Source organism: Octopus sinensis, linkage group LG11 (genome assembly GCF_006345805.1).
Source record: "Octopus sinensis linkage group LG11, ASM634580v1, whole genome shotgun sequence".
Taxonomy (NCBI): domain Eukaryota; kingdom Metazoa; phylum Mollusca; class Cephalopoda; order Octopoda; family Octopodidae; genus Octopus; species Octopus sinensis.
Window position 1 is genome coordinate 14725672 of NC_043007.1, and position 27008 is coordinate 14752679.

Here is a 27008-nt window from a genome sequence, read left to right on the forward strand (position 1 = left end):
AAGATAGATTTTAAAGCAATAGAAGATGATGTTGTTGATTGTTGTTAAGCAACAAGATGGGTAAGGGTGATTAGGTGATGGTCTAGGGCTTAGGGGCGGGAGACCCCAGACCTTGGAAAAAAAGAACTTTGGTCGTTTTGTTGTAGTTGAGGGTTCTTCGTTGACGCCCGACACCACCGGGAGGTGGCCCTCGAAGTCGCTGGAAATGGAGATCTCCAGGTCCAAATTCTTGGACGACTGATGTTGATGATGGAAGTAGCGGTGGCGGTAATGAGAAAAATCTACTAGTTATTTAGAGACAGAGAAAAAGTCATCCTTTAACAATGGGTGAGGGTTGTAGCCAAACCAGTAAAAGACATTATGCATATGGGTCTCTGGGGATAGAGAATCTCATAGGGTGAGTTTTCAAAGGAGGTTGGAGATCACAAAGCAATAAATGCAGTGGAAATGTTGGGTGTGTGTAAGAATAAAATCAAAGCTGATGACATCCAGATGTCATCTGATTCCTACCAAACAATGTCCACTGTTACCACGGGCCAGAAAACAAAAGTTTCTTTCATTACTATTGAAGGACATTAAAAGACACTGTCTTCATTTCAATTAATTTTCAAGGTATTCTTTTATTTGTTTCAGTCATTTGACTGCGGCCATGCTGGAGCACCGCCTTTAGTCGAACAATTGACCCCAGGACTTATTCTTTGTAAGCCTAGTACTTAGTCTATAAGTCTCTTTTGCCGAACCACTAAGTTACGGGGATGTAAACACACTAGCATCTGTTGTCAAGCGTTGTTGGGGAGGACAAACACAGACACACATATATATACATACATTCATATATATATATATATATATATATATATATATACACATATATACATATAAACGATGGGCTTCTTTCAGTTTCTGTCTACCAAATCCACTCACAAGGCTTTGGTCAGCCCGAGGCTATAGTAGAAGACCCTTGACCAAGGTGCCACGCAGTGGGACTGAACCTGGAACCATGTGGTTGGTAAGCAAGCCATTTACCACACAGCCACTCCTGCACGTAGTAGTGAAGAATTTACAGAAATAGCTTTGTCAATATTCAGCTGGTGTTTGGGACATGAATTAAAACGAAATTTTGATGGTAAGTTTGATTTTAGATGACTTTAAAAGAGGAAGTTTGTATCATAGAACCAGGGGTGGTCCCAGATGGGTTGCTATCAAGAGGGCTAAAATTTAAGAGTGAGAAATATCTAAAAAAGACTTTGTATGTATCTACTGAGAATTTAGAGTCATAATATTAGTGGAGGTAGACTTAGATAGGTACCGTAAATCCTCGAGTATAGTCCGTCCTTGAGTATAATACACAGGGGATTTTTTGGGGGCTGTACCTCTGAAAAACCTAAACCTTGTGTATGATATGCACCCCTTCTCTAACTTGAGTCATGTGTAATTAAGCCAGAAGCACCTGGTCGAACAAACACTTCTGCGCATGTGTAATACAATAATGGTGATGTTCTTAACTGTTATATGGGAATGTAAATATGTTTGCAAGTTGTTTTTGTTACATGTTATTCTGTGTTCTGAATACTTTTATTTTAATAAATGTTGCTTACTGCAAGCTATGGATGATTCTTTTATGACTTCATTGCTTTCAGGCTTAGCTTAAGGTATTTTCGTGCCCGACATGACAAAATGCGTCTGAATAAACATAGCCAGACAGCAAATAGAGACTCGGACATTACTTAGAAAATAATTTTCATTTCTAACCTCGTATATAGTACGCACTAGGGATTTTGACCTTTAAATTTTGGGTATTAATGCTGAAAGGAGGAGGCAGGGATTCCTAAAGCTGACACTATGTGGCTGAACTGATCCACATTGTGTTAGCTAAATAAAATATTGATACTCTGTAATTTAGCTGTAAGTTAGAAGATAGAAAGAAAATCACTGACGATGCATGAATGGTCAAGTAATATATGTGTGTTACTGTCAAAACTGTAAGATTATTGGAATAAGTAAGAAAGAAATATTGCTGAAATTTACCTCATGTCCACATATACTGGAACACAGGGATCTGCAAGGGGAAAAATGAAACCAGTAATAATATAAAAAAAAAAAAAATAATAATAATGAAATTATTGTATACAGTGCTTAGGTGCACCACAACTTGTCAAAAGTGCGTATAAAGCATATGCAGTAATGTACAAATGTCTGGAAAGTGAACAGTGTATGAGTCAGATACATGCTTGCATGTGTATGGAGGGGAGAAAATCAGGTGTAGTGTTGGTGAATCTCAGGAAGCATGGAAGTTTTGAAGGATGCAGTGCTCCGACAACTAACAACTGATGCCGGCAGTTTGTTCCATGCTTCAGCAACTCTTAGCGTGAAAAAGTGTATCCGAAAGTCACGGGAGCTGTGATGTTTTCTGACTTTGTAAACATGTCCACGGGTGTTGTCTATGTGTGTGTGTGTGTGTGTGTGTGTGTGTGTGTGTGTCTTTGCTTGTCCCCCCCCAACCCCATCACCACTTGATAACTAGTGTTAGTGTGTTTATGTCCCTGTAACTTAGCAGTTCAAGCAAATCGACCCCAGGACTTATTATTTGTAAGCCTACTACTTATTTTATTGGTTTCTTTTGCCGAACCGCTAAGTTACGGGGACGTAAACACACCAGCATCGGATGTCAAGTGATGTTGGGGGGACAAACACAGACACATACACATATATATATATATATACATATATACGATAAGCTTCTTTCAGTTTCCGTCTACCAAATCCACTCACAAGGCTTGGGTCGGCTCGATGCTATAGTAGAAGACACTTGCCCAATGTGCCACACAGTGGGACTGAACCCGGAACCATGTGGTTAGTAAGCAAGCTACTTACCACACAGCCACTCCTATATATATATGTATGTATGTGTGTGTGTATGTAATATTTATACACATACATATAGGCATAGCAGTGGCTGTATGGTAAGTAGCTTGCTTACCAAACATATGGTTTTTGGGTTCAATCCCACCGCATGGTACCTTGGGCAAGTGTCTTCCACTATAGCCTCAGGGCGACCAAAGCCTTGTATATATGTATGTATGTATGCGTGTGTGTATATGTGTGTCTGTGTCTGTCCCCCCAACATCGCTTGACAACCGATGCTGATGTATTTACGTCCCCGTAACTTAGCGCTTCGGCATAAGAGACCGATAAAATAAGTACTAGGCTTACAAAGAATAAGTCCTGGGGTTGATTTGCCCCGACTAAAGGTGGTGCTCCAGCATGGCCACAGTCAAATGACTGAAACAAGTAAAAGAGTACACACATAGTATACTCAGTAAAGTGATTGGCAATAGGAAGGGCATCCACTCATAAAAGTCTAAACAAAAATGAAACATATTTCAGCTGAACAAGTCTGAATAAGTACTGACTTAAAGCATGATGACCAATCCAACCATGGGAAGAGAAATTAAAATGATAACGATGACACACCCACACAATTAATTATTCTCGCTCGAAACACAACACAAGCACAACTCCCTCACTTGCACTACCTCTGACTGTTTTTGCCTGCAACTGAAGCCAGTTTTGAAAGAGTGTTAGTTATACAAACCCAACTAAAAGTCTGAAGAGATGTTTCTCGCTGTGTATTTCCTGGATTGCATATAATTCTTTCATAGTAAAATCCATAGCTAAACCTGCTGATTCACCGGTGGTTTTACCTTTAGGATTTGTTACGGAATTAGCTTGGATGTAGAGAAGGAACAAACACTTGTCTTTATTTCTTGGATGACCTATGAATAAGATACATATAAGATATGAATTAATTAAAAATTTCAATTCAAAGTTGTTATATTCCTACTTAACTAACATTTTTTTTCCAATAACCAGACATGCTTTTCACAGAAGACTGGAATCAAACAACCTCTCTTGTATGACAGTGATGCTCATTTACAACCATCAAGTAATGTCTACACAAAGGTACACACACACACATGCACACACACACACACATTCACACACACAAGATGGGCTTCTTTCAATTTCCATCTACCAAATTCACTCACAAGGCATTGGTCAGACTTAGTCTATAGTTGAAGGCACTTGTCCAAGGTGCTGTGCATTGGGAATGAACCCAGGACCATATGGCTGGAAAGCAAGCTTCTCAACCACACAGCCATGTCTGTGCATCATCATCATCATTGCTTAACGTCCGCTTTCCATGCTGGCATGGGTTGGACGGTTTGACTGAGATGTTTTTCAATGCATCTAGTAGTCAGGAATAACTTCTAGATCATCTGGGAATATTACTGCAATGGATCACTATTTTGGAAGAATTAATCATCTTCTCCACACCATAACAACGGGGCTAAGTATGGTGGCTTAGAAAACATTTATTATAATTATTTATTTTGTTGTGTCTGGGGAAGAGTCATTTTCTTTTTGTGCCTTATAAATGTAACACACTCACCAGAAAAATTTCCACTTATTATTCATCTTTATTTTCCTAAAATTTTCGTTGCATCTTGCAACATCATCATCATCATTTAGTGTCCGCTTTCCATGCTGGCATGGGTTGGATGGTGCAACTGGGGTCTGGGAAGCCAGAAGGCTGCACCAGGCCCAGTCTGATCTGGCAATGTTTCTACGGCTGGATGCCCTTCCTAACGCCAACCACTCCGTGAGTGTAGTGGGTGCTTTTTACGTGCCACCGGCACAGGTGCCAGACGGGGCTGGCAAACGGCCATGGTTGGATGGTGCTTTTTATGTGCCACCGGCATGGAGGCCAGTCAGGGCGGCGCTGGCAACGGCCACGATCGGATGGTTCGCTTACGTGCCACCAGCACTGGTATCACAGCTGCAATTTTCAATAATCAGACACAACAGAATATGCTTCAACACACGAATTCATATGAAGAATCTTGCAAACCAAATCCAAAAACGAAATTATTTATTTGCTTTACATCTACTTTACTATGGTGGTATGGGTTCGATGGGTGCTTATATTCGAGGCAATATTTTTACACTGGTTGCTTTTCCTGTTGCTAACCCTTCTTGTATTTTAGAGATAAAGACATTCGCATTAATTCAAAAGTGCAGGGCTCCAGAATGTAATGTTTACTGAGAATCTAAATGCCAACAACACCATTTTTCACTTGGATCTCATGCATGCACACAAACACACACACACATGCGTGCATGATGGGTTTTCAGGAATTTTCAGTCATTCTTAACCTGCAGCAATGGTAGAAGACACTTGCCCAAGGTGCCATGCAGAGGGGCTGAACACTGCTGTACCTGTGTTATTACACATAGATTTGAAATGAAGCCTTTTGACTAACCTTCGTTAGAAGTGTTCACTTTGACAATACCAGCAATTGAAACCGTATCTCCGGGAACACAGCTATCCACTGTCAATAGAAAGTAACATTGTAATGTGTAATATTAGAATCAGTGTTTATTGATAACTAGCAGTATCGCCCGGTGTTGCTCGGGTTTGTAAGGGAAATAACTATATAAGCATTTTTAGAGAGTTACTTCCCTTATATAAACTGAGCAAAAAATGCATTAAAAAAACGAAAAAATGATGGTAAATTTGTTTTTAAATCGTAGACTCATCGTAGACGCGTGCTAATACCCAGAATGGCTCGATGTGAATCACGACTATAAGATACCCGGTTTTGGTTAAACTGCACCACAAAATATGGGAGTAGTTAGGAATCTAAATCGGAGGAGACAGACTCTCACACAACTTCAGTTTTATATATAAAGATGTGCCTACCTATCTATTTATCTGCCTGTCTGCCTGCCGTCTGTCCGTCCATCCATTCTTATATCCATGAATATTTTGAAGCCTCTGAAACTTTAAAAAACTTCATAACTCTGAAACTTTGGAAAAAAAGTTTTGAGATTTTTGTGATTTTTCAAGATTTTGTGAATTGTTCTCTTTACTCTTTTGCTCTTTATTTGTTTCAGTCATGTGACTGTGGCCATGCTGGAGCACCGCCTTTAGTCGAGCAAATCGACCCCAGGACTTATTCTTTGTAAGCCTAGAATATTACTTGTTGCTCTTGCTTCAGCTGTTGTTCTTGCAGTTGTATCTGCTGCTGTTGTTGCTGTTTTTGTAACTCAAGCAAATTGGCCAACAAATTTTTCATAATTTTCTGACTTATTTTCATAAAATGTACATAAAACTTTTGTGAGTTTATTAATTCTTCATGAGTTGTTTAAATCCTTGTCACCACTGTTATAATCCTTAAGATACTGGATTGTTATAATTGCCACTTCGGTATACAGTATACTTAGTAAAACCAGTAAAGACACAACTATCACTGACCGCCTACTATGTACTCCCATACTTCTCTTTACTTATAGTGACTAGGCTATTCCATTCGTCACATGGGAGGGGTGTACCATTATTACTAATTCCCTACAACAGTTATGAAGCAAACTCTATATCCGCAGTCATGCCTGCACCTGTTTTATACATAAATTTATGTTGTGTAATATTCTGTTTCCTATTTGAAATTTCAAGATGCAAGAATTATAAGGCACAAGAAGTCACAAAGGGGATCATAAGGAATTTGAATTCTTACCAAGGTCATTAGTCAGATCACACTCAATTGTTCGAGGAATTCGACCAGTTTCATTCTGATCTCCCATAACTTCTTGGAGTCTGTTATAAGAGATGTTGAGAAAATCAAAAATAAGAAAATTAACATTTTGTTACAGTTCTATATTTAAGAGATGAGGAATTATGTACATTATTTACATTTGATGGATATTTGTCCTCAACTTGGTTGTTGTTAACACAACTATGTTAACCACTATGCCATATGCCCGTGGGCATATGGCATGGTGGTTAAGAGCGCGGGCTACTAACCCCAAGATTCCGATTTCGATTCCAAGCAGTGACCTGAACAACAACAACAACAATAATAATAATAAGAAGAATAATAAGAATAATAAGAATAATGATAATAATAATAATAAGAATAATAATAACAACAACATAGAAAAATACCTTAGGAACGAGAACCCAGGTTCGAAATTTCCCTAAGACACCAGATGAAGGCTTGAGGGTATATCAGCCGAAACGTTGTGTTAACAACAAACAAGATAAGGACAAATATCCGTCGAATGTAAATAATGTAATATTTTGTTATTTGATTTAAATTTCAAAATATTTAGAGATTATCATTTATTTATATGTGTCCCCAATCTCCACAAAAAAGAAAAGAACCACAGCAATTAAAAGCAAAAAAAAATGATTTAATAGGTTTGCTTTTATAAAAAAAAAAAAACTCTCCTGAAAAACCTTGTAAATTGAAAAACATGTGATACTATCATGAGCACCTTTTCAAACTCCACCTGTCTAACAGCCGTGGACATATTTACAAAGTCAGAAAACAGCACAGCTCCCATGACTTTAGGAAACATTTTTTCACGCTGAGAGTTGCTGAAGCATGGAACAAACTGCCGGCATCAGTTGTTAGTTGTCGGAGCACTGCATCCTTCAAAACTTCCATGCTTCCTGAGATTCACCAACACTACACCTGATTTTCTCCCCTCCATACACACACAAGCATGTATCTGACTCATATACTGTTCATTTTCCATACATTTGTACATTACTGCAGATGCTTTATAAGCACTTTTCACAAGTTGTAGTGCACCTGAGCACTGTATACAATGATTTAATTATTATTATCATCATCTTTTTTGTTGTTATCATTGTCCTTAAAACCACCACCACAGTGGCAATGATGGCAATGGTGAGAGTGATGATGACTATAGCCATGGGCTGACAGAAATATTTGTGAAAGGGAACTGGTAGATGGAAACTGAAAGACGTGCACAAGTGTGTGTATGTGTGTGTGTGTGAGTGCATGTATGCTTGTATCTGTGTCCTGACATCACGTGACAGTCGTACACAAGTGTCACTGTCACACAAGCTCCATCATTCATTTTCAATATTTTGTGGAAACATGTTGAGCCATGGGGAAATACTACTTTGCTTGGAAACAGGTGAGAGTTGGTGACAGGTAGAGCATCCAGTTGTAGAAAATTTGCCTTAATAAACTCTGTTTACTCCATACAAGCATGGAAAAGTGGACATTATGATAATGATGATGATGAATAAAGATATAAAAATCTATAAAAACCTTATTGTTTGCCAGTCTATTGATTCTGTCTTTGGAGAGCTTTGTTTTGGATGGAACACTCGACTACGACATCCTGATGAAGTGCACTGGAATGAAACAAAAACATCACAAAAAAAAACCCAGCAAAACAAACAATTTTAAGTATAACAAAGAATTTAGTAAAATAACTTAGTTATCATTAAGCTAGTGTTAGGAACATAAACTGTGACTAAAGTTTGGTGGTAGATTTTAATTCAGAACTTATGAAAACAAGACATTTGTACTACAGAGCCAGAGGTGGTTTCAGCCAGGTTGATATCAAAAGGGTTAAGAATTTACATTATTTACAATTGATGGATATTAGAACTGTAGGGTTAAGAATTGTTTCACTATTATATATTTTAACCCTTTTGTTACTGTATTAATTTTGAGATGCTCTGTGTTTCTTTCAATTAATTTTAAATATAACAAAAAATTTAGTAAAATAATTTAGTTATCATTAATCTAGTGTTAGGAACATAAATTGTGACTAAGGTTTGGTGGAAGATTTTAATTCAGAACAGTTTTACCCCACCATCCTCCACCGAACCAAGCAAGGGTGCATGTGTGTGTGTGTGGGGGGGGGGGAGAAAACTATTTACTAATAGAAAAGTATGTTATTAAAATAAATTATCTTGTACAAGTCTCTTCTTAAAATTCTTAGGATTTCCAATATTTTAAAATTTGGTGATGGTGGGGTGGGGGGAAAGTGGGGGTTAAAAAAATATCAAATTTTCAAAATTGTTTTTTTAATAGCAGTTGATGTCAGAGTGACAAAGAAACAAGGAATGTGGACATAGATGCGCTAGAAACAATAGCCAAATCTCTCTTAAATCACACACGTTTTCATCCAAAAATATTTTCAAAAGAGGCTTTTCCTATGGTTTTGAGGTGCATAGATCAAAGAAAATTGGTCAAAATTGGTTCAGAAGTGGGTGGCGAGGGGGAGAAGTGGAAAAATAATTCGTAAATTTTCCAAAATTTCTTTTCATGAAAAGATGCCCTCCATCATTTTGAAGGGTGTGGTGAGAAAAAAAAAATTGGAAACAAGTATCCTTCCAACTCATGCAGACATGGAAGAACGAATGTAAAACAAAAGAACAAATAAATAAACATTGATGTAACAAATCACTTAGGAGTTGTGCTGAACAAGTTGTTTTTGGAATATGGTATGGTATCAGTTGGGAGGTAAGTGGAGGGGACATCTTTGAAGAAGTGTCTCAGTCAGAGAAAGAGATCAGAACGCTGGTCACAGTTCACTGACTCAACTGGTCCTTAATTTCTCGAGAACTATGTGAGAATTTGAAGAATGCTCACTCTAATACTATAACCTTTTCCAGATTCTCTGATAAATTCCAATTCTGCTTTCAGAACTAGATTTTATATACATCTGAGTGTGATAGTTGCCAGAGCAGCTAACTGGCTTCCGTGCCGGTGGCATGTAGGAGGCACCATTCGAGCGGGATTGTTACCAGCATCGCCTTACTGGCACCTGTGCCGTTGGCATGTGTAAAAGAAAAAAAAAATTTGAGCGAGGTCGTTGCCAGTACCACCTGACTGGCCCCCATGCCGGTGACACGTAAAAACACCCACTACACTCTCGGAGTGGTTGGCGTTAGGAAGGGCACCCAGCTGTAGAAACTCTGCCAGATCAAGACTGGAGCCTGGTGCAGCCATCTGATTCGCCAGCCCACAGTCAAACCTATTTCTTTACTACCCACAAGGGGTTAAACACAGAGAGGACAAACAAGGACAGACAAACGGATTAAGTCGTTTATATCGACCCCAGTGCGTAACTGGTACTTATTTAATCAACCCTGAAAGGACGAAAGGCAAAGTCGACCTCGGTGGAATTTGAACTCAGAACGTAGTGGCAGACGAAATACCTGTAAGCATTTCGCCCGGCAGGCAAATGATTCTGCCAAGCTCACCGCCCTAAGTCAAACCCTCCAACCCGTGCTAGCATGGAAAACGGACATTAAACGATGATGATGATGATGATGATGATAGTCTGGATAACCCCCCAAGTCACTCCTTCATACTCAGCATAAATATTGTCTACCTGATTACAGACTGATATCCAAACATGAACCTATTTCTAAGACAGGAGCACTCCATCAGTTACGACGACGAGGGTCCCAGCTGATACGATCAACGGAACAGCTTGCTCGTGAAATTAACGTGTAAGTGGCTGAGCACTCCACAGACATGCGTACCACTAACGTAGTTCTCAGGGAAATTCAGCGTGACACAGAGTGTGACAAGGCCGGCACTTCGAAATACAGGTACAACTCATTTTTGCCAGCTGAGTGGACTGGAGCAACGTGAAATAAAGTGTCTTGCTCAAGGACACAACGCGTCGCCGAGAATCGAACTCACGACCTTACAATCGTGAGCCGAATGCCCTAACCACTAAGCCACGCGCCTTTCTGAGATAACAAATGCAAAGAACAGTCATAAAACATACATGCATATGCCAGCATAGAAAGCGGATGTAAAATAATAATAATAATAATAATAATAATGATACCTATCTATCTGTCTGTTTGTCTATCTACGTGTATGTGTCTATACATGTGCACACATGTCTATACATATGCACACATGCAGACAATGTGGAAAGAACCATTAACAGATGTTTATGTTTAAAATAATATACATCAAAGCTGCTCGTGTTTCTTATAAGTCTTCCAGAACATCACAATGGAATGTGCAGCAAGCGACAGTCAGAACGGTCTTCAGTTCCCATTATACCATTACCATAATTATTGAAAACTGGGCAGCATTCCAAATGTATTGCTTTGACCTAATTAATAGGAATTTCCTCATTTAATTAGGTATAATGCTTGATTTGTGGAATAAATGGTAATTATTTAACCCCTCTTGTTGTGATATTTCTTTTGAGATATGTTACCTCTGTTTAAATTAGTTTTGAAATATAAGAAGCTTGGTTCCCAACCACATGGTCCAGGGTTCAGTCCCACTGCATGGCACCTTGGACAAGTGTCTTCATCTGTATAGCCTCACGCCAACCAAAACCTTGTGAGTGGATTTGGTAGATGGAAACTGAAAGCATTATACCTAATTAAATGAGGAAATTCCTATTAATTAGGTCAAAGCAATGTATTTGGAATGCTGCCCAGTTTTCAATAATTATGGTAATGGTATAATGGGAACTGAAGACCGTTCTGACTGGGTAGTCATGATGGGTATATTTCGTATATTTTACCCCAGTGTCACTTTGATGGCATGCACTGCTCTCTCACTCAATAATAATAATAAAAATAAAAATAATAATATAATAATAATAATAATAATAATAATGCAGTACCAGGCAGTGGCTCTCATGGCTTCTGATCTTAACTGATTGGAAGTGTTATCATGTACATTGTTTTGTCTTGGTATAAAAGATGGGCTACAGTAAATATTCTGCTCAATACCACAGATTTGCTTGTCAGTTGTTTGACCTTAACCAGTTGAGCATGTCCCTTAGTGGCTGACGATATGTGCATCTCTGATCATGAGCAGAAGTAGTGGGGGAGCATCATAGACATGTGTTGAGAGGAATTCTTTGGGGTTTGAATAATTCACCTCTGGAAACATGGGTGGTTCTTTCAACATCCTTAAACAACCCTTATTCAGGGACCTTTTGAGCGGGATGGGCTACTCAACCTGAAGAAAATTCTAACTGGGCCCCACCTGCAAGGTCATGTGCTGTTTATCTTGATATGAGATCACCATGTCGCGCACATATGGTTGTGATGCATGTGCCTGGTGTACCCTTATCAGACGGGTAGTCATGATGGGTATATTGGGCTTCGTATATTTTACCCCAGTGTCACTTTGATGGCATGCACTGCTCTCTCACTCAATAATAATAATAAAAATAAAAATAATAATAATAATAATAATAATAATAATAATAATAATAATAACAACTATAATAATAATAATAATAACTATAATAATAATAATAATAATTCCTAGGGCAAAGAAACTCATAGTATGCCAATGTATACTATGAGTTTCTTTGCCCTAGGAGTCGGGAAGACACTCGGCAAGAAATGGAAGCAAATTTGAAAGAAGAAAAAAAAAGTAATAATAATATAATAATAATAATAATAATAATAATGATAATGGTTCAAAATTTTGCCACAAGGGCAGCCATTTTTTGGGGGTAGGAGACAAGTCGATTATATTGACTCCAGTGCATAACTGATACTTAATTTATCGACGTTGAATGATGATGATGATGATGACGATGATGATCACTGAAACCTCAAAACTATGGCATCATTCATAAATAATTCAAAGCATTGTGAATAAATAAACATTACATTTGACAGAGTGATCTGAAAGCTGAGGGGTTAAAGAAATTTCTGAAGGCAATTAACAGGTATCAGTGTTCGGGAAGTAGAGTACATGTGTTGTGATAATGCTAATAATAACTGCTGTTGTAATAATACGGTAAAATCTAGATTCCAAGGAAACAGGTGATAGTCTGTGCCAGCAGTAATTAGACTACAGCAGTGTTCTAAAAAGAGTCTCATAAGTTCAATAACCGTGAGGGGCGAAGTATTTCACCGTGAGACTGAGGATGAGGATGTGAAAGAGATGTTGTTGGTTTCGCTGCTATGTTGTTGTAATAACATTACGTTCGGTGCAATATAGAAATACTGATCTGCATCAAAGTACAGAGGCAGAGACTAGGTGTTTAGGTGTTTGGTTCTTACGTTACAGAAAAAGTGCGTGATCCTGTCGTGTACACACAATGTGCATATATCTATCTATATCTATATAAAGATATAAAGATATATATATATATATATATATATACATATTTATATATCTATATAAAGATATAAATATATATATATATAATATCTATCTATCTAAATATATATAAAGATATCTATATCTATCTATCTATCTATATATATAGATATATATAATGATATATATATAAAGATATCTATATATATCTATATATATGCATATATACATACATATATACATATTTATATATATCTATATAAAGATATAAATATATATATAATATCTATCTATCTAAATATATATAAAGATATCTATATCTATCTATCTATATATATATATATATATATATATAGATATATATATATAAAGATATCTATATATATATATATCTATATATATATATATGCATATATACATACATATATACGTATATATATATATATATATATATATATATATATATATATATATATATATATATATGCATATATATATATACATATATGTGTATACATACACACACACACATATATGTAAATATATGTATGTATATATTCCAAAAGTCTTTGTGCCCTGTTCACAGCTCTTAGTAACTTTTTCTCTTTCCTACAATTTCTTTTAAGTAATCTGTTACCAAATATTTTGGCATTTTACCAGAAAGCAGTTTTGTGTGATCTGTCTAAATAATTGAGACTGTTTCTTTTAATAATGTTGGCAAGCAAGAATAAAAGTTAATTTTTCCTCATCATCTTTCCCATCATTCATTACAATTAACTTTGTTGTGGCCATTGCCAGCCTCGCCTGGCCCCCGTGCCGGTGGCACGTAAAAAGCACCATCCGATCGTGGCCATTTGCCAGCCTCGTCTGCATGGCACCTCGGACAAGTGTCTTCTGCTATAGAAGACACTTGCCCAAGGTGCCATGCAGTGGGACTGAACCTGGAACCATGTGGCAGGGAAGCATGCTTCTTACCACACAGCCATGCATGCGCTTACGCGTGTGTGTGTGTGTTTTGTGGATTTGGTAGACAGAAACTGAAGGAAACGTGACACATGTTTTTGAGTATGGATTTGTCCCCTACCATGGCTTGACAACCATTGTGGGTGTGTTTATTTGTCTGACTAAAATTCTTAAAGGTGGTGTCCTAAAATGGCTGCTGTCTAATGACTGAAACAAGCAAAACACATATATATATAAATAATCATCTCCATCATGACCTCCATTTAACATCTGTCTTCCATGATGGCCTAGGTTGGATTATCTAACAGGATCTGATGGGCTGAGGACTGGGTCAAGCTCCAATGAACTTCGGTATGGTATCTCAGGTTGGATGCCCTTCCTAATATCACCCAACACATATAATAGGGCAAAGAAGAACTTTTAGTCTTGTCCAGAACACATCCATCTATCTAGTGCTGGTGCCATAATGAAATGCACCCAGTAACAAAGTCTTTTCCTCTTCTATTTCCTAGAGAGGCTATACGCCAATGGGCTTAGGGTCTGATGAAATGCTGTAAAGGTAAGTGCTTTATAGACGTGAAATCCTGCGTAACCCCACAGACTTGACATATCTATCTTGACCTATCTATCCACATATATGTACATAAATATGCACGAATGTATAAGTATGTGTATGTTTGTTTGTACCCTTGTCTCGACATTATGTGATGGTTGTAAAGGAGCATCACTGTTATACAAGCAGTGTGGTTTGTTTCCAGTCTTCTGGTGATGGGAAATATTACCTCGGCTGAAAGTGATGAGAATTAGTAAGAGGATGGTTACCTGGCCATAGAAAAACTGCTTTAACAAATTCTATCTGACCCATGCAAGCACAGTAAAATAACTTTAAATGAAGATCTTGATATACATAAACACACACACAAACATGTATAACTGCTTACCTTCTGGGGTGTAACATATTTACCATCAGGCAACAAAATAGTCTGGAAGAAATATAAAGAAATTTGCCATAAAACACCATTTATTACATGCTACAAAATAACTCTTACATCGATATATTTAATCTCTCTCTATATAAAGCTGAAGTTGTCTGTGTATGGCAGGTTTGGTAGCCTTCAACTAACACTATCTCCTCTGAGACCCTGCGGTGCAAGTTGACCAAAATTGAGAGTGTGATAGAAGACGGCTTGCTCTTCCTTCCGTAGAAGAAAAAAAATTCAAATCGAACCATGTTAACACCAGAAATTATTTACATCAAAAAGGTGCTTTTTTTCTATGAAAATTCATATTTTTTTTACAATTTTTTGACTGCTGTGTCGCCATTTTTTGGTGTATTTCAACCAGAAAAATGTTCACTTAAAGAGAATAACAAGCTACATAATGCAAAATTTTTACTTTTCAAAAAGTCCAATTGTAAAGGGTCGAAACAAACCTGAGCAACGCTGGGGCGATACTGCTAGTTTAATGTAAAATGTACAAAAAACAACTCCATTTCTGTTACAATAATGTTAGCAATGACAAACATCATCGACATTATAATGTTAGGGTCTAAAGAAATGCTGTAAAACTAAGTGCTTTATAGACGTGAAACCCTGGGTAACCCCATAGACTTGACATATTATCAGAGTGTGCACCCAGCACACTCTGTAAAGTGGTTGGCATTACGAAGGGCATCCATCTATAGAAACCATGCAAAAACAGATAACAGAAGCCTGGGCAACTCTCTGGCTGGCCAACTCCTGTCAAATTGTCCAACCCATGCCAGCATGTAAAAACGGATGAAGCATCGACTGGCTTCTGTGCCGGTGGCACATAAAAAGCACCATCCGAACGTGGCCGATGCCAGCGCCGCCTTGGCTGGCTTCCGTGCTGGTGGCACATAAAAAGCACCATCCGAACGTGGCCGATGCCAGCGCCGCCTTGGCTGGCTTCCGTGCTGGTGGCACGTTAAAAGCACCAACCGATCGTGGCCGATGCCAGACACCCCTGGCACCTGTGCAGGTGGCACGTAAAAAGCACCCACTACACTCGCGGAGTGGTTGGCGTTAGGAAGGGCATCCAGCTGTAGAAACTCTGCCAGGTCAAGATTGGAGTCTGGTGCAGCCATTTGATTCGCCAGTCCTCAGTCAAATCGTCCAACCCATGCTAGCATGGAAAGCAGACATTAAACGATGATGATGATGATGATAATGTGTATATATGTGTGTGTGTGAGATAAGGTAAATAATTAGTGAGTTGGGTGTGTGCAAGGTGTTATGACGTGTAGATGTAGTGGACGGGTGGTGAACAGTGTGTGAGTATACCTAGGCAGAGAAGTAGATTGTGGAGAGTGTGTGAGTGTATTCATGCATGTTATTAGAATAGGAGAAGCTGGTGAAGTGAAGTGTGTTTATGTATGTGTGGGCACGTGTTTACATGACAGGTGAGGCATGATGTTAATGCCTGGCGTATGAGTGCATGGGTAGAGAAGCTGAGAGGTGTGAGATGCCTGTATGCAGATTGCGTGCGTATCATCATCATCATCATCATCGTTTAACGTCCGTTTTCCGTGCTAGCATGGGTTGGACGGTTCGACCAGGGTCTGGGAAGCCAGGAGGCTGCACCAGGCTCCAGTCTGATCTGGCAGTGTTTCTACAGCTGGATGCCCTTCCTAATGCCAACCACTCCGCGAGTGTAGTGGCTGCTTTTTACGTGTCACCTGCACAGGTGCCAGGGGAGTCTGGCATCGGCCACGATCGGTTGGAGCTTTTAACGTGCCACCGGCACAGAAGCCAGTCGAGGCGGGGCTGGCATCGGCCACGTTCGGATGGTGCTTTTTATGTGCCACCGGCACAGAAGCCAGTTGAGGCGGTGCTGGCATCGGCCACGTTCGGATGGTGCTTTTTATGTGCCACCGGCACAGAAGCCAGTCGAGGAGGCGCTGGCATCGGCCACGTTCGGATGGTGCTTTTTATGTGCCACCGGCATAGAAGCCAGTCGAGGCGGCGCTGGCATCGGCCACGTTTGGATGGTGCTTTTTATGTGCCACCGGCACAGAAGCCAGTAAGGGTAGAAAAAAGGTGGTAAGGTATAATTGTGTTTGTGTGTGTGTGTGTGTGTGAGAAAGTGGAGCAAAGCAAGCTGTTAATTAATGCTAGCAAAGACAGATATGTTTAAGTAGGTAATTAACATTCATTCATAAAACATGGGAAGGCAGCAGGGTACGAGTGGAGGAAATGGAAGTCTCAGAGAATGGGATGCTGGAGAGGCAAGGGATGAAGAGAAAGCAGATAGTGATGGGGGTGAAAGAATGGTCAATAGAGAAGGCGCAATGGCAAGCTGTGTTGGTGGCTGGTTTAGGAGAGACCATGTTGTAGGAAGAAGCAAATCACATAGTATGAAAAGATGTAGAATTCAGATTCTTGGATACAGATGTTGGGGAATTGTAAGCACAAGAAAGGTGATTTAGTGCAAGTGGGGTTGGATGAGGTGGGTGTAGGGGTTGGTAGGTTTGTAGGAGCTGGCAGAAACGTTAGCAGGCCGGGCGAAATGCGTAGCCGTATTTCGTCTGCCGTTACGTTCTGAGTTCAAATTACACCAAGGTTGACTTTGCCTTTCATCCTTTCGGGGTCGATAAATTAAGTACCAGTTACGCACTGGGGTCGATATAATCGACTTAATCCGTTTGTCTGTCCTTGTTTGTCCCCTCTGTGTTTAGCCCCTCGTGGGTAGTAAAGAAATGGGTTTGTAGGAGACAGAGTTAAGTTGAGGTGGTCAATAGAAATAAAGATGTTTAGGAGGTTGGTGGAGGTGGTGATGGCAGGGGTGAATTCTAGAGAAGGGTGGAAGGAGTTAACCCATATATACTCCTGGTTGCGTTTTTGCAATACAAAACCTGCTCCTACTTGTTTGGACATGGACTTGCCAGGAAGCGTCTGACTGAGCATACAAAATGTCCAGTAGTCGAAGCCCGTAGCTAACACTTACATAATGTCCTTCTCTTCCAGATTGTGAAAGCTTACCATAATATTTAATCTAAATACAGTGAAATTTTAAAGACTTCATTTTTTGTTATGGGCATATATGGGTTAAGACAGGCAATGAAGGACATGCTGTCCATGAGTATGGTAAGTAGCTTGCTTACGAACCACATGGTTCCAGGTTCAGTCCCACTGCGTGGCACCTTGGGCGAGTGTCTTCTACTATAGCCTCAGGCCGACCAAAGCCTTGGGAGTGGATTTGGTAGACGGAAACTGAAAGAAGCCCATCGTATATATGTGTATATATATATATATATGTGTGTGTGTGTGCATGTGTGTGTGTGTGTGTATGTGTGTCTGTGTTTGTCCCCCCAACATCGCTTGACAACAGATGCTGGTGTGTTTACGTCCCCGTAACTTAGCGGTTCGGCAAAAGAGACCGATAGAATAAGTACTAGGCTTACAAAGAATAAGTCCTGGGGTCAATTTGCTCAACTAAAGGCGGTGCTCCAGCATGGCCACAGTCAAATGACTGAAACAAGTAAAAGAGAGAGTAAAGAGTAACTGAATTAGATATTCCAGTAATTTTAAATTCTGAGCTTAAATTCTTAATAAAGTGGAGCATTACCTACCTCTAGATTTGAACAGCTATTGCACTCAAATTCCATTTTAGTGCAAAGGGGCTTCACATTTCCTACCCTGACAACTGTTCCTTTGACTGTCACAAATTTACCTGTAGGAAATAAACAAAAGATATATTACCTGTAATTTGTTATTGTCACATGTATTGACAGACATGGTCATTTTAACATAAACAGAAACAGTTTAGTGTGATATTTGCCGAGGGTGATTTGTATAATTAAAAATGAAAATGAGCTAAGAGGAACTCAAAAAGTTCTGCAATTAAAAATGTATCATGTAGGCATAGGAGTGGCTGTGTGGTAAGTAGCCTGCTTACGAACCACATGGTTCTGGGTTCATTCCCACTGCGTGGCACCTTGGGCAAGTGTCTTCTACTATAGCTTCGGGCCGACCAAAGCCATGTGAGTGGATTTGGTAGACTGAAACTGAAAGAAGCACGTCATATTTATATATATATATGTATGTGTGTGTATATGTTTATGTGTCTGTGTTTGTTCCCTCAACATCGCTTGACAACCGATGGTGGTGTGTTTATGTGCCCGTAACTTAGCAGTTCGGCAAAAGAGACCGATAGAATAAGTACTAGGCTTCTAAAGAATAAGTTCTGGGGTCAATTTGCTCGACTAAAGGCGGTGCTCCAGCATGGCTGCAGTCAAATGACTGAAACAAGTAAAAGAGTATGTATGACATTCAGTATCTCACCCCAACTTTGAAATTAAATTCATGCCCCTAATCCTTTTAAATTAATTTTTTATAAGCTCATTTTCATTTTAATTATGCAAATCATCTTGGCAAAGAATGTAATAAATTCATTCTATAATTGTTAAATTGTGTATATCATTTCAGAAATGAGGACTGTGTTAGGCTAATGAGGCTAAAGCAAGGCTGAAACTCATTCATAGTTGTCTGTCATTTTTGAAACAAAAATCAGATTGGCTTTTTTTTTCCTTAAACAAATTAATTTAATCATGAAATTCAAAATTTTCTTTTCAAAATTTAGAAACAGTGTTGCAATTAGTACCAATGCACTTTTTAATCTTCAGTGCATTTGTGCACTAATTATGAAATCATGATATATGCAGCTGAATTCTGTCTTTAAAATGCTCGCTTCGAGAGTTTTATTCCCTCGTATTCAATACAATGTGTTTATTTATTTTGGCATTTTTGACTTTAAGAGTCCCTCCTAGTGTGTGGCATTTGTGTATAGTAATGCCCTCTATATAATATAAATAAATACATTTAAGAGGAAAAATTGATGGATTTTCCCTTATGAAGTTTTTCACGCTAACTACTTGATAAATTCTTTATAAAGATTTTATCCTATTTTTCGATTATATATATATATATATATATGTATCTCTCTCTCCCCCCCTCTCTCTCTCTATATATATATATATATATCATCATCATCATCATCATCGTTTAGCGTCCGTTTTCCATGCTAGCATGGGTTGGACGGTTCTACTGGGGTCTGTGAAGCCAGAAGGCTTCATCAGGCCCAGTCAAATCTGGCAGTGTTTCTACGGCTGGATACCCTTCCTAACGCCAACCACTCCGTGAGTGTAGTGGGTGCTTTTTACGTGCCACCTGCACTGGTGCCAGACAGAGCTGGCAAACGGCCACGAATGGATGGTGCTTTTTATGTGCCACCGGCACGAGGGCCAGGCGAGGCTGGCAACGGACACGAAACGGGGCGGTGCTGGCAACGGTCGCGAAACGGAAAGTTCTCTTACATGCCACCGGCACTGGTAACACATCTGCAATTTCCATTGATCGATTTCGATTCTGATCCTCACTTGCCTCAACACGTCTTCACAAGTAGAGTTTTGTGTTCCAAGAAGGAAATAAATAAATAAACATAAGTATCAAATTTATCCACATCTCCATACATTGAAATTTTGATGATGAACAGTCTTAACTGATCTCCAGCACTTCATGGGAGGTTCATCAGAGGTCATTATATCACTTGACCAATCCCAGAGAAATAAGTAGCCAGCTCTCTAATATGCACATCAAATCTCATAGCGCCAGAAAACTGGGGCCACTAATTTGCATACTGTAAGTGTGTGTGTGTGCATGCGTGTGCATGTGTGTATGCTAAGGAAGAAAACAGATTATATCCAATCTCGGAGTGGTTGGCGTTAGGAAGGGCATCCAGCTGTAGAAACACTGCCAGATCTGACTGGACTGGTGCAGCTTTCGGGCTCCCCAGACCCCAGTTGAACCGTCCAACCCATGCTAGCATGGAAAGCGGACGTTAAATGATGATGATGATGATATAGAAAATAACGTGTGAAAGTATTCATAAATTTATAAAAGACATACCATAGTAGTTAGCCTTGATATTTTTCAATTGTACAATATTATCACATTCTTTAATTCTGGCATAAATCATTGGCAGGTAGCTATCAGCTTCAGAAGAATCTTGCTCCTCCCTCCGTTTGGTTAGAATCAACTAGAATTACATGGATGGATCAATAAATAGCTTTGGAAATACGAAGATGGTATTTTACTGAAGTGTCTGGGGAGAGTTATTTTCTTTTTGTGCCTTATAATGTAACACACTCACTGGTAAAATTTCCATTTTTTTCTTATTTTTATTTTCCTAAAATTTTCATTGCGTCTTGCAACCTTTTCAATAGTTTTGACTCTGTCATTATAAGGCACAAAAAGAAAATGACTCTTCCCAGACACAACAGAATATGCTTCAACACACAAACTCATATAGAGAATCTTACAAACCAAAATCCAAAAACGAAATATTTTACTGAAGGTTTCATCATAAAAAATACTTTCACAAAAATGCCATTGACTGGCATTATAAAACCAATTATCTGCGAGAAAGAAACAAGGAGTCATTTCTGGTTTCGGTAAGATTTTGTACTTGTTTATAGGGAAAGGTCTGCTATATTCTTCAAGTGGCTTACTGATGGTTCTATGCTAGTTCTATGTGGATAAAGGTAGCAATTTAGTATTATTTACATTTGATGGATATTTGTCTTCATCTTGTTTGTTGTTAACACAACGTTTCGGCTGATATATCCTCCAGCCTTCATCAGGTGTCTTGGGGAAATTTCGAACCGGGGTTCTCATTCCTAAGGTATTTTTCAATATTATTATTATTATTATTATTCAGGTCACTGCTTGGAATCAAACTTGGAGTCTTGGGGTTAGTAGCCCGCACTCTTAACCACTGTGCCATATGCCTGCGCTCTTAACCACTATGCCATATGGCCAAGCAGTGACCCGAATAATAATAATAATAATAACAACAACAACAACATCAAAAAATACCTTAGGAATGAGAACCCAGGTTTGAAATTTCCCCAAGACACCTAATGAAGGCTGGAGGTATATCAGCCAAAACATTGTGTTAATAACAAACAAGATGAGGACAAATATCTGTCAAATGTAAATAATTCCTCTTCTCTTAAATATAGAACAGCAATTTAGTAGTTGTTACAGTATTGGATAGAAGAGCTTGTTGTATTTATTCTGGGTTCAAATCCTACTATGGTTGACTTCACCTTTCACCCTTTTGCAATTGACAAATATATAAATAATGATGATGATGATGATGATGATAATAATAATAATAATAAGAAGAAGCAGAAAAAAACCACAAATTGATCCCTAAGAGCCAAGCCAAAACAGTGTGTGTGCATTTGAATATGACATCTCTGTAGTGTTTTGGTTTAATAATGTTGCTTTAGATTAGTTTTAGAAAGAACATGGAAACTATGCCTGACAGTGCTTACAGAAATAAATATGATATGAAAGACGAGATAAAGATTAAGTCATACCTGATGCATTGCTAAACCCAAACATTTGATAATCTTTTCAGGAGAATCTCGTAGTTCTTTTGGAAAATCAGGGTAACTTGTTGTGATTACTGCAAAGAAATGACAAAAAGACAGTTTAATCATCATCACCATCATCATCATCATCATTGTTTAACATCCACTTTCCATGCTAGCATGGGTTGGATGGTTCGACCGGGGTCTGGGAAGCCAGAAGGCTGCACCAGGCTCCAGTCTTGATCTGGCAGTGTTTCTACAGCTGGATGCCCTTCCTAATGCCAACCACTCCGTGAGTGTAGTGGGTGCTTTTTACGTGCCAGGCGAGGTTGGCAATGGCCATGATCGGATTGGTGCATTTTACGTGCCACTGGCATGGAAGCCAGTCAAGGCAGTGCTGGCATCGGCCCGGCGCTGGCATTGGCCACAGTGCTGGCATCGGCCAGACATTTAAAACTATTTTTATTTTTTCTTTCTTTGACCATCAGCATCATTACCAACATCAGCACAGCCAGCACCATCATCATTTTAACATGTGTTGAAAAGAATTCTTTGGATTTGGGATAATTCACCTCTGAAAACATGTATGTTTTGTTCAGCATCCTCAAATAACCCTTATTCAGGGATCTTTTGAGAATGGGCTACTCAACCTGATGAAAATTCTAATTAGGCCCCACTTGCAAGGTCATGCGCTGTTTATCTTGATATGCGATCACTACTATGTCTCACACATATGGTTGTGATGCATGTGCCTGGTGTACCCTTATCAGACGGGTAGCCATGATGAGTGTACTGGCTTCGTATATTTTACCCCTGTGTTACTCTGATGGCATGCACTACTCTCTCACTCAATAATAATAATAATAAAAACAAACTGCCGGCATCAGTTGTTAGTTGTTGGAGCACTGCATCCTTCAAAACTTCCATGCTTTCTGAGATTCGCCAACACTACACCTGATTTTCTCCCCTCCATACATGCGCAAGCATGTATCTGACTCATGCATTGTTTGCTTTCCAGACATTTGTACATTACTGCATATACTCTGACAAGTTGTGGTGCACCTGAGCACTGTATACAATAATTTCATTATTATTATTTTTTTATATAATAATAATAATAATAATAATAATAATAATAATAATAATAATAATAACAGCAGCAGCAACAAAAACTGCAGCAGTAGTAGCAATAGCAATAACAACAACAACAACAACAATAATAATATAAAAAAAAAACTGTTTCATGCATAACATCCTGTTTCTTACTTACTGTTATCTGAAGCCATTTCGGCAAAGCTGACAGAGAAATGTCTCTGGGTTTCAATATCATACTGCAGAAATAAAACAAAGGAATCAAAATTGAAATTTCTTGTGGAATTAATTAATTTTAAACATAAATTTCTTGCAGAATTAATTAATTTTAAACATAAATTTCTTGCAGAATTAATTAATTTTAAACATAAATTTCTTGCAGAATTAATTGATTTTAAACATAAATTTCTTGCGGAAGTAATTAATTTTAAATGTAATAAAACTTGTTTAAAGAGACAAAAGCTTTATCAGATGAATTCATCATGATTTAATATCTGCCTTCCAAGGATGAACTGGCAAGCCAGAAAAAACTGCATCAAGGCCTACAGTTTGCTTTGGGATGGTTTCTACAGCTGGATTCTCTTCCTAATACTAACCATTTTGGAATATTTTGAGTTTACTTTGATTAAGCATCATTTTATGGCAGAGTGGTGAAATTATTGGAATATTGAGTCCAATTAAGGTACTGGTCATGAGGCTTGCTTGGCAATCACAATGTCCTGGGTTCAACTCCACAGCATGACATTGGGGTTAGTGTCTTTTACTGTAGGCTCTGGTGGACCCAAATATTGTGAGTGAAAATGGGTAGAAAGAAACTTTTTGGAAATCTGTCAAATGGAATGTATCTGTAATTTAAAGGGCTCAGCCGTTATATTAAGGGTAAACATGTCTGTGGAATACTCAGCCACATGCTAACTCACTAAGTGTGTGTGTATGTGTGTGCATGTGTATTAAGTGTGTATAGACTATAAATTATAAATTATAAAGTATAAAGCTCACCAAGTTATAAAGTTGTTCATATTTTGAAAAATATTCCTCGAAAACTTTTAATTTTTCCACAGTAGGTGATTCTGCTGCGTAAGCTGAAACAAAAATTTAAATTATTGAGAAAAATTTTGCCTGTCTTTTTTTTAACCATATTTATATCATTGTTAGAATTATTATTGTTGCTATTACTAAGGCAACAAGTTGGCAGAATCGTTAGGGCATCAGACAAAAATCCCTGGTGATATTTCTTCCAACTCATGACATTCTGAGTTCAAATTCTGCCGGGGTCAGCTTTTCCTTCTGTTCTTTTGGGGTTAATAAAATAAGTAGCAGTTTGATGCTATTATGTTAAACAGCCGTATGTCCAAATTTGGCCAAATGTGTTTTTTCCCATATTTAATTTTGCTTGCAATAACTGGTCCTTTTGGTAAAACTATCGTATCTCCAGCTGCCTCAGATGCCAAGATTGTCAAAGTGTAGTACAACGGTTTAGAATTTTTCAAAAGTGTAGTAAGTCCCACATATGACAGAACAGGCATGAAAGACAACTCAAATGAAATCAATTAATTGAAATTTTGAGTGGATCTGGTTTTTAAACCAGCAGATGAAAGCAACAAACAAGTTTCGGTTTTTTAATTGATAGATAAATTAATCTAAAATATACCTTCTTCTGGAAAATACAAAATCCATCCTTTATAAGGTGATGCAAATGCTAATTTGCTCTGAACTAGTATTGGTTGTGAGCGATGATTTTGTGAAGGGTTGTTAGAAAAATCTGGAATACAATAAAAATACACAAATAAAAAAAGGTGGAATAATAGGTTTTGTTTAGTGGTTTAACATAGTAGTTGGGATAGAGGTTTGAACACACAACTGTGGGCTCCATATTCTTGTATGTTAACCATATAAAGTCACTCACAGATGTGCTCCAACCTCTGGCCCACAAACACACTGTTTCCGCTCTCTGCCTTTTCTACTGATACTATAATGGCCTCTGTTCTTCTGAGCTGCCTGGATTCATACTATCTCTTATGCATTCCTGTCCCCTGTTCACCATCCCATTCACAGTCCTCTGTTCCCCATCCCATGACAAACTTTTCAACTCATAAAAAGCACAAACCGATCGTGGCCGCTGCCAGACTTCCCTGGCACCTGTGCCGGTAACACTAAAAAGCACCCACTACACTCACGGAGTGGTTTGCGTTAGGAAGGGCATCCAGCTGTAGAAACACTGCCAGATCAGACTGGAGCCTGGTGCAGCCTCCTGGCTTCTCAGACCCCGGTTGAACCGTCCAACCCGTGCTAGCATGGAAAACGAATGTTAAACGATGATGATGATGATGATGATGATGAAGGGCGTCCACACCATTTCTACCTCCCAAATTCCACTCATAAAACACTGAGCAATGCAAGGTTGTAGCAGATGACACTTGTCTAAGGTGCCACATATTATCAAAAGGCTTAAAAGCATCACCAGTTTTAAGAATACACACACACAGACAAATCCTTCTATAGAAACGTATTAATATGAAAGATACAAAGTAATTGGTAGAATACGTAGGAAGAAACATACTTCTGTTTCCATGGTTTCCTTTGTTACCATAGTGATTAAAATAAGTGCCGCCTCTACCACCTCTCCATCTGCCACTCCAAGAGCCTCGTCCCCTCCAGGAACCCCGGTTTCCTCCTCTGCGCAGATTGGTTGGAGAACTGTAACTGTTTGCATCAGCCATCAGATAAGGTCTGATACCTGAAAGAAATGAGAATATAATTTACAACTTAACCCTTTTGTCACCATATTTCTGTTGAGATGCTTTGTGTTTCTTTCAATTTCTTTAAATATAACAAAGAATTTAGTAAAATAACTTAGTTATCATTAATCTAGTGTTAGGAACATAAGTTGTGACTAATTTTAAGAACATTTGAGGTAGTGGAGCCCATCAACTGACAGACTAAGATTTGGTTGTTCCAGACTACTGTAAAGTTCTGAGAGGGAAGAATAAGTTAAAGGAGACAATACAGATTTTCTAATTATAGAAGTGGGGTAAAGGGGATGTCAGAGCTCCATATAAGGAATTTATGTAGAAGACATTTTTCTCCAAATTGAATAAATTTTAGATTTATATTTTTTCCTTTATTCTAACATGTCAAAGAACTTGGAACTTATTGACCAACTGTTGTGATGATGTGCATAGGGTTTGTAAGGTCTCTGCATTCTCTGTGAATGTTATTGTGACCATTTGACATTGACCTAGTTCTCCTAACTCTGAATCTGTTCATCAAATAGTAGTAATTGGCATTTAGTAGTGACAATGCTGTCTTCTACATAAATTCCTCATATGGAGCTCTGGAATCCCCTTTACCCCATTTCTATAATTAGAAAATCTTTATTGTCTCCTTCCACTTATTCTTCCTTCTCAGAACCTTACAGTAGTCTGGAACAACCGAATCTTAGTCAGTCAGTTGATGGGCTCCACTATCTCAAATGTTCTTAAAATTTAAATCCACATCTTTGTCTATATATCTACCTTCTCTATAATGTTGCCACTTGATATGAAAATTTTTGTATTAATGGAAAACCTCTATAATTGGCTGATGAGTGCTCAGCATTTTAAAACTGTTGTAATACT

General features: G+C 38.5%; 1 protein-coding gene across 2 annotated transcripts in view; it reads right to left on the reverse strand.

Annotated features, from left to right (window-relative positions):
* Positions 1 to 27008, reverse strand: part of LOC115217372 (DNA helicase MCM8) — an 89101-nt gene that overhangs the window by 59828 nt on the left and 2265 nt on the right. For both annotated transcript variants that reach the window (XR_005001162.1, XM_029787047.2), the window contains exons 2-14: positions 25952 to 26128; positions 25043 to 25153; positions 24391 to 24473; positions 23570 to 23630; positions 22306 to 22394; positions 20828 to 20957; positions 18493 to 18593; positions 14843 to 14884; positions 8148 to 8233; positions 6579 to 6658; positions 5325 to 5393; positions 3596 to 3776; positions 2029 to 2059 (exon numbers count right to left, since the gene is read on the reverse strand). Coding sequence is in view for 1 of the 2 variants with exons in the window: in XM_029787047.2 (XP_029642907.2) it covers positions 2029 to 2059; positions 3596 to 3776; positions 5325 to 5393; positions 6579 to 6658; positions 8148 to 8233; positions 14843 to 14884; positions 18493 to 18593; positions 20828 to 20957; positions 22306 to 22394; positions 23570 to 23630; positions 24391 to 24473; positions 25043 to 25153; positions 25952 to 26111 (1224 nt within the window). In the remaining variant the exon portion in view is untranslated. The remainder of the gene's footprint in view (positions 1 to 2028; positions 2060 to 3595; positions 3777 to 5324; positions 5394 to 6578; positions 6659 to 8147; positions 8234 to 14842; positions 14885 to 18492; positions 18594 to 20827; positions 20958 to 22305; positions 22395 to 23569; positions 23631 to 24390; positions 24474 to 25042; positions 25154 to 25951; positions 26129 to 27008) is intronic.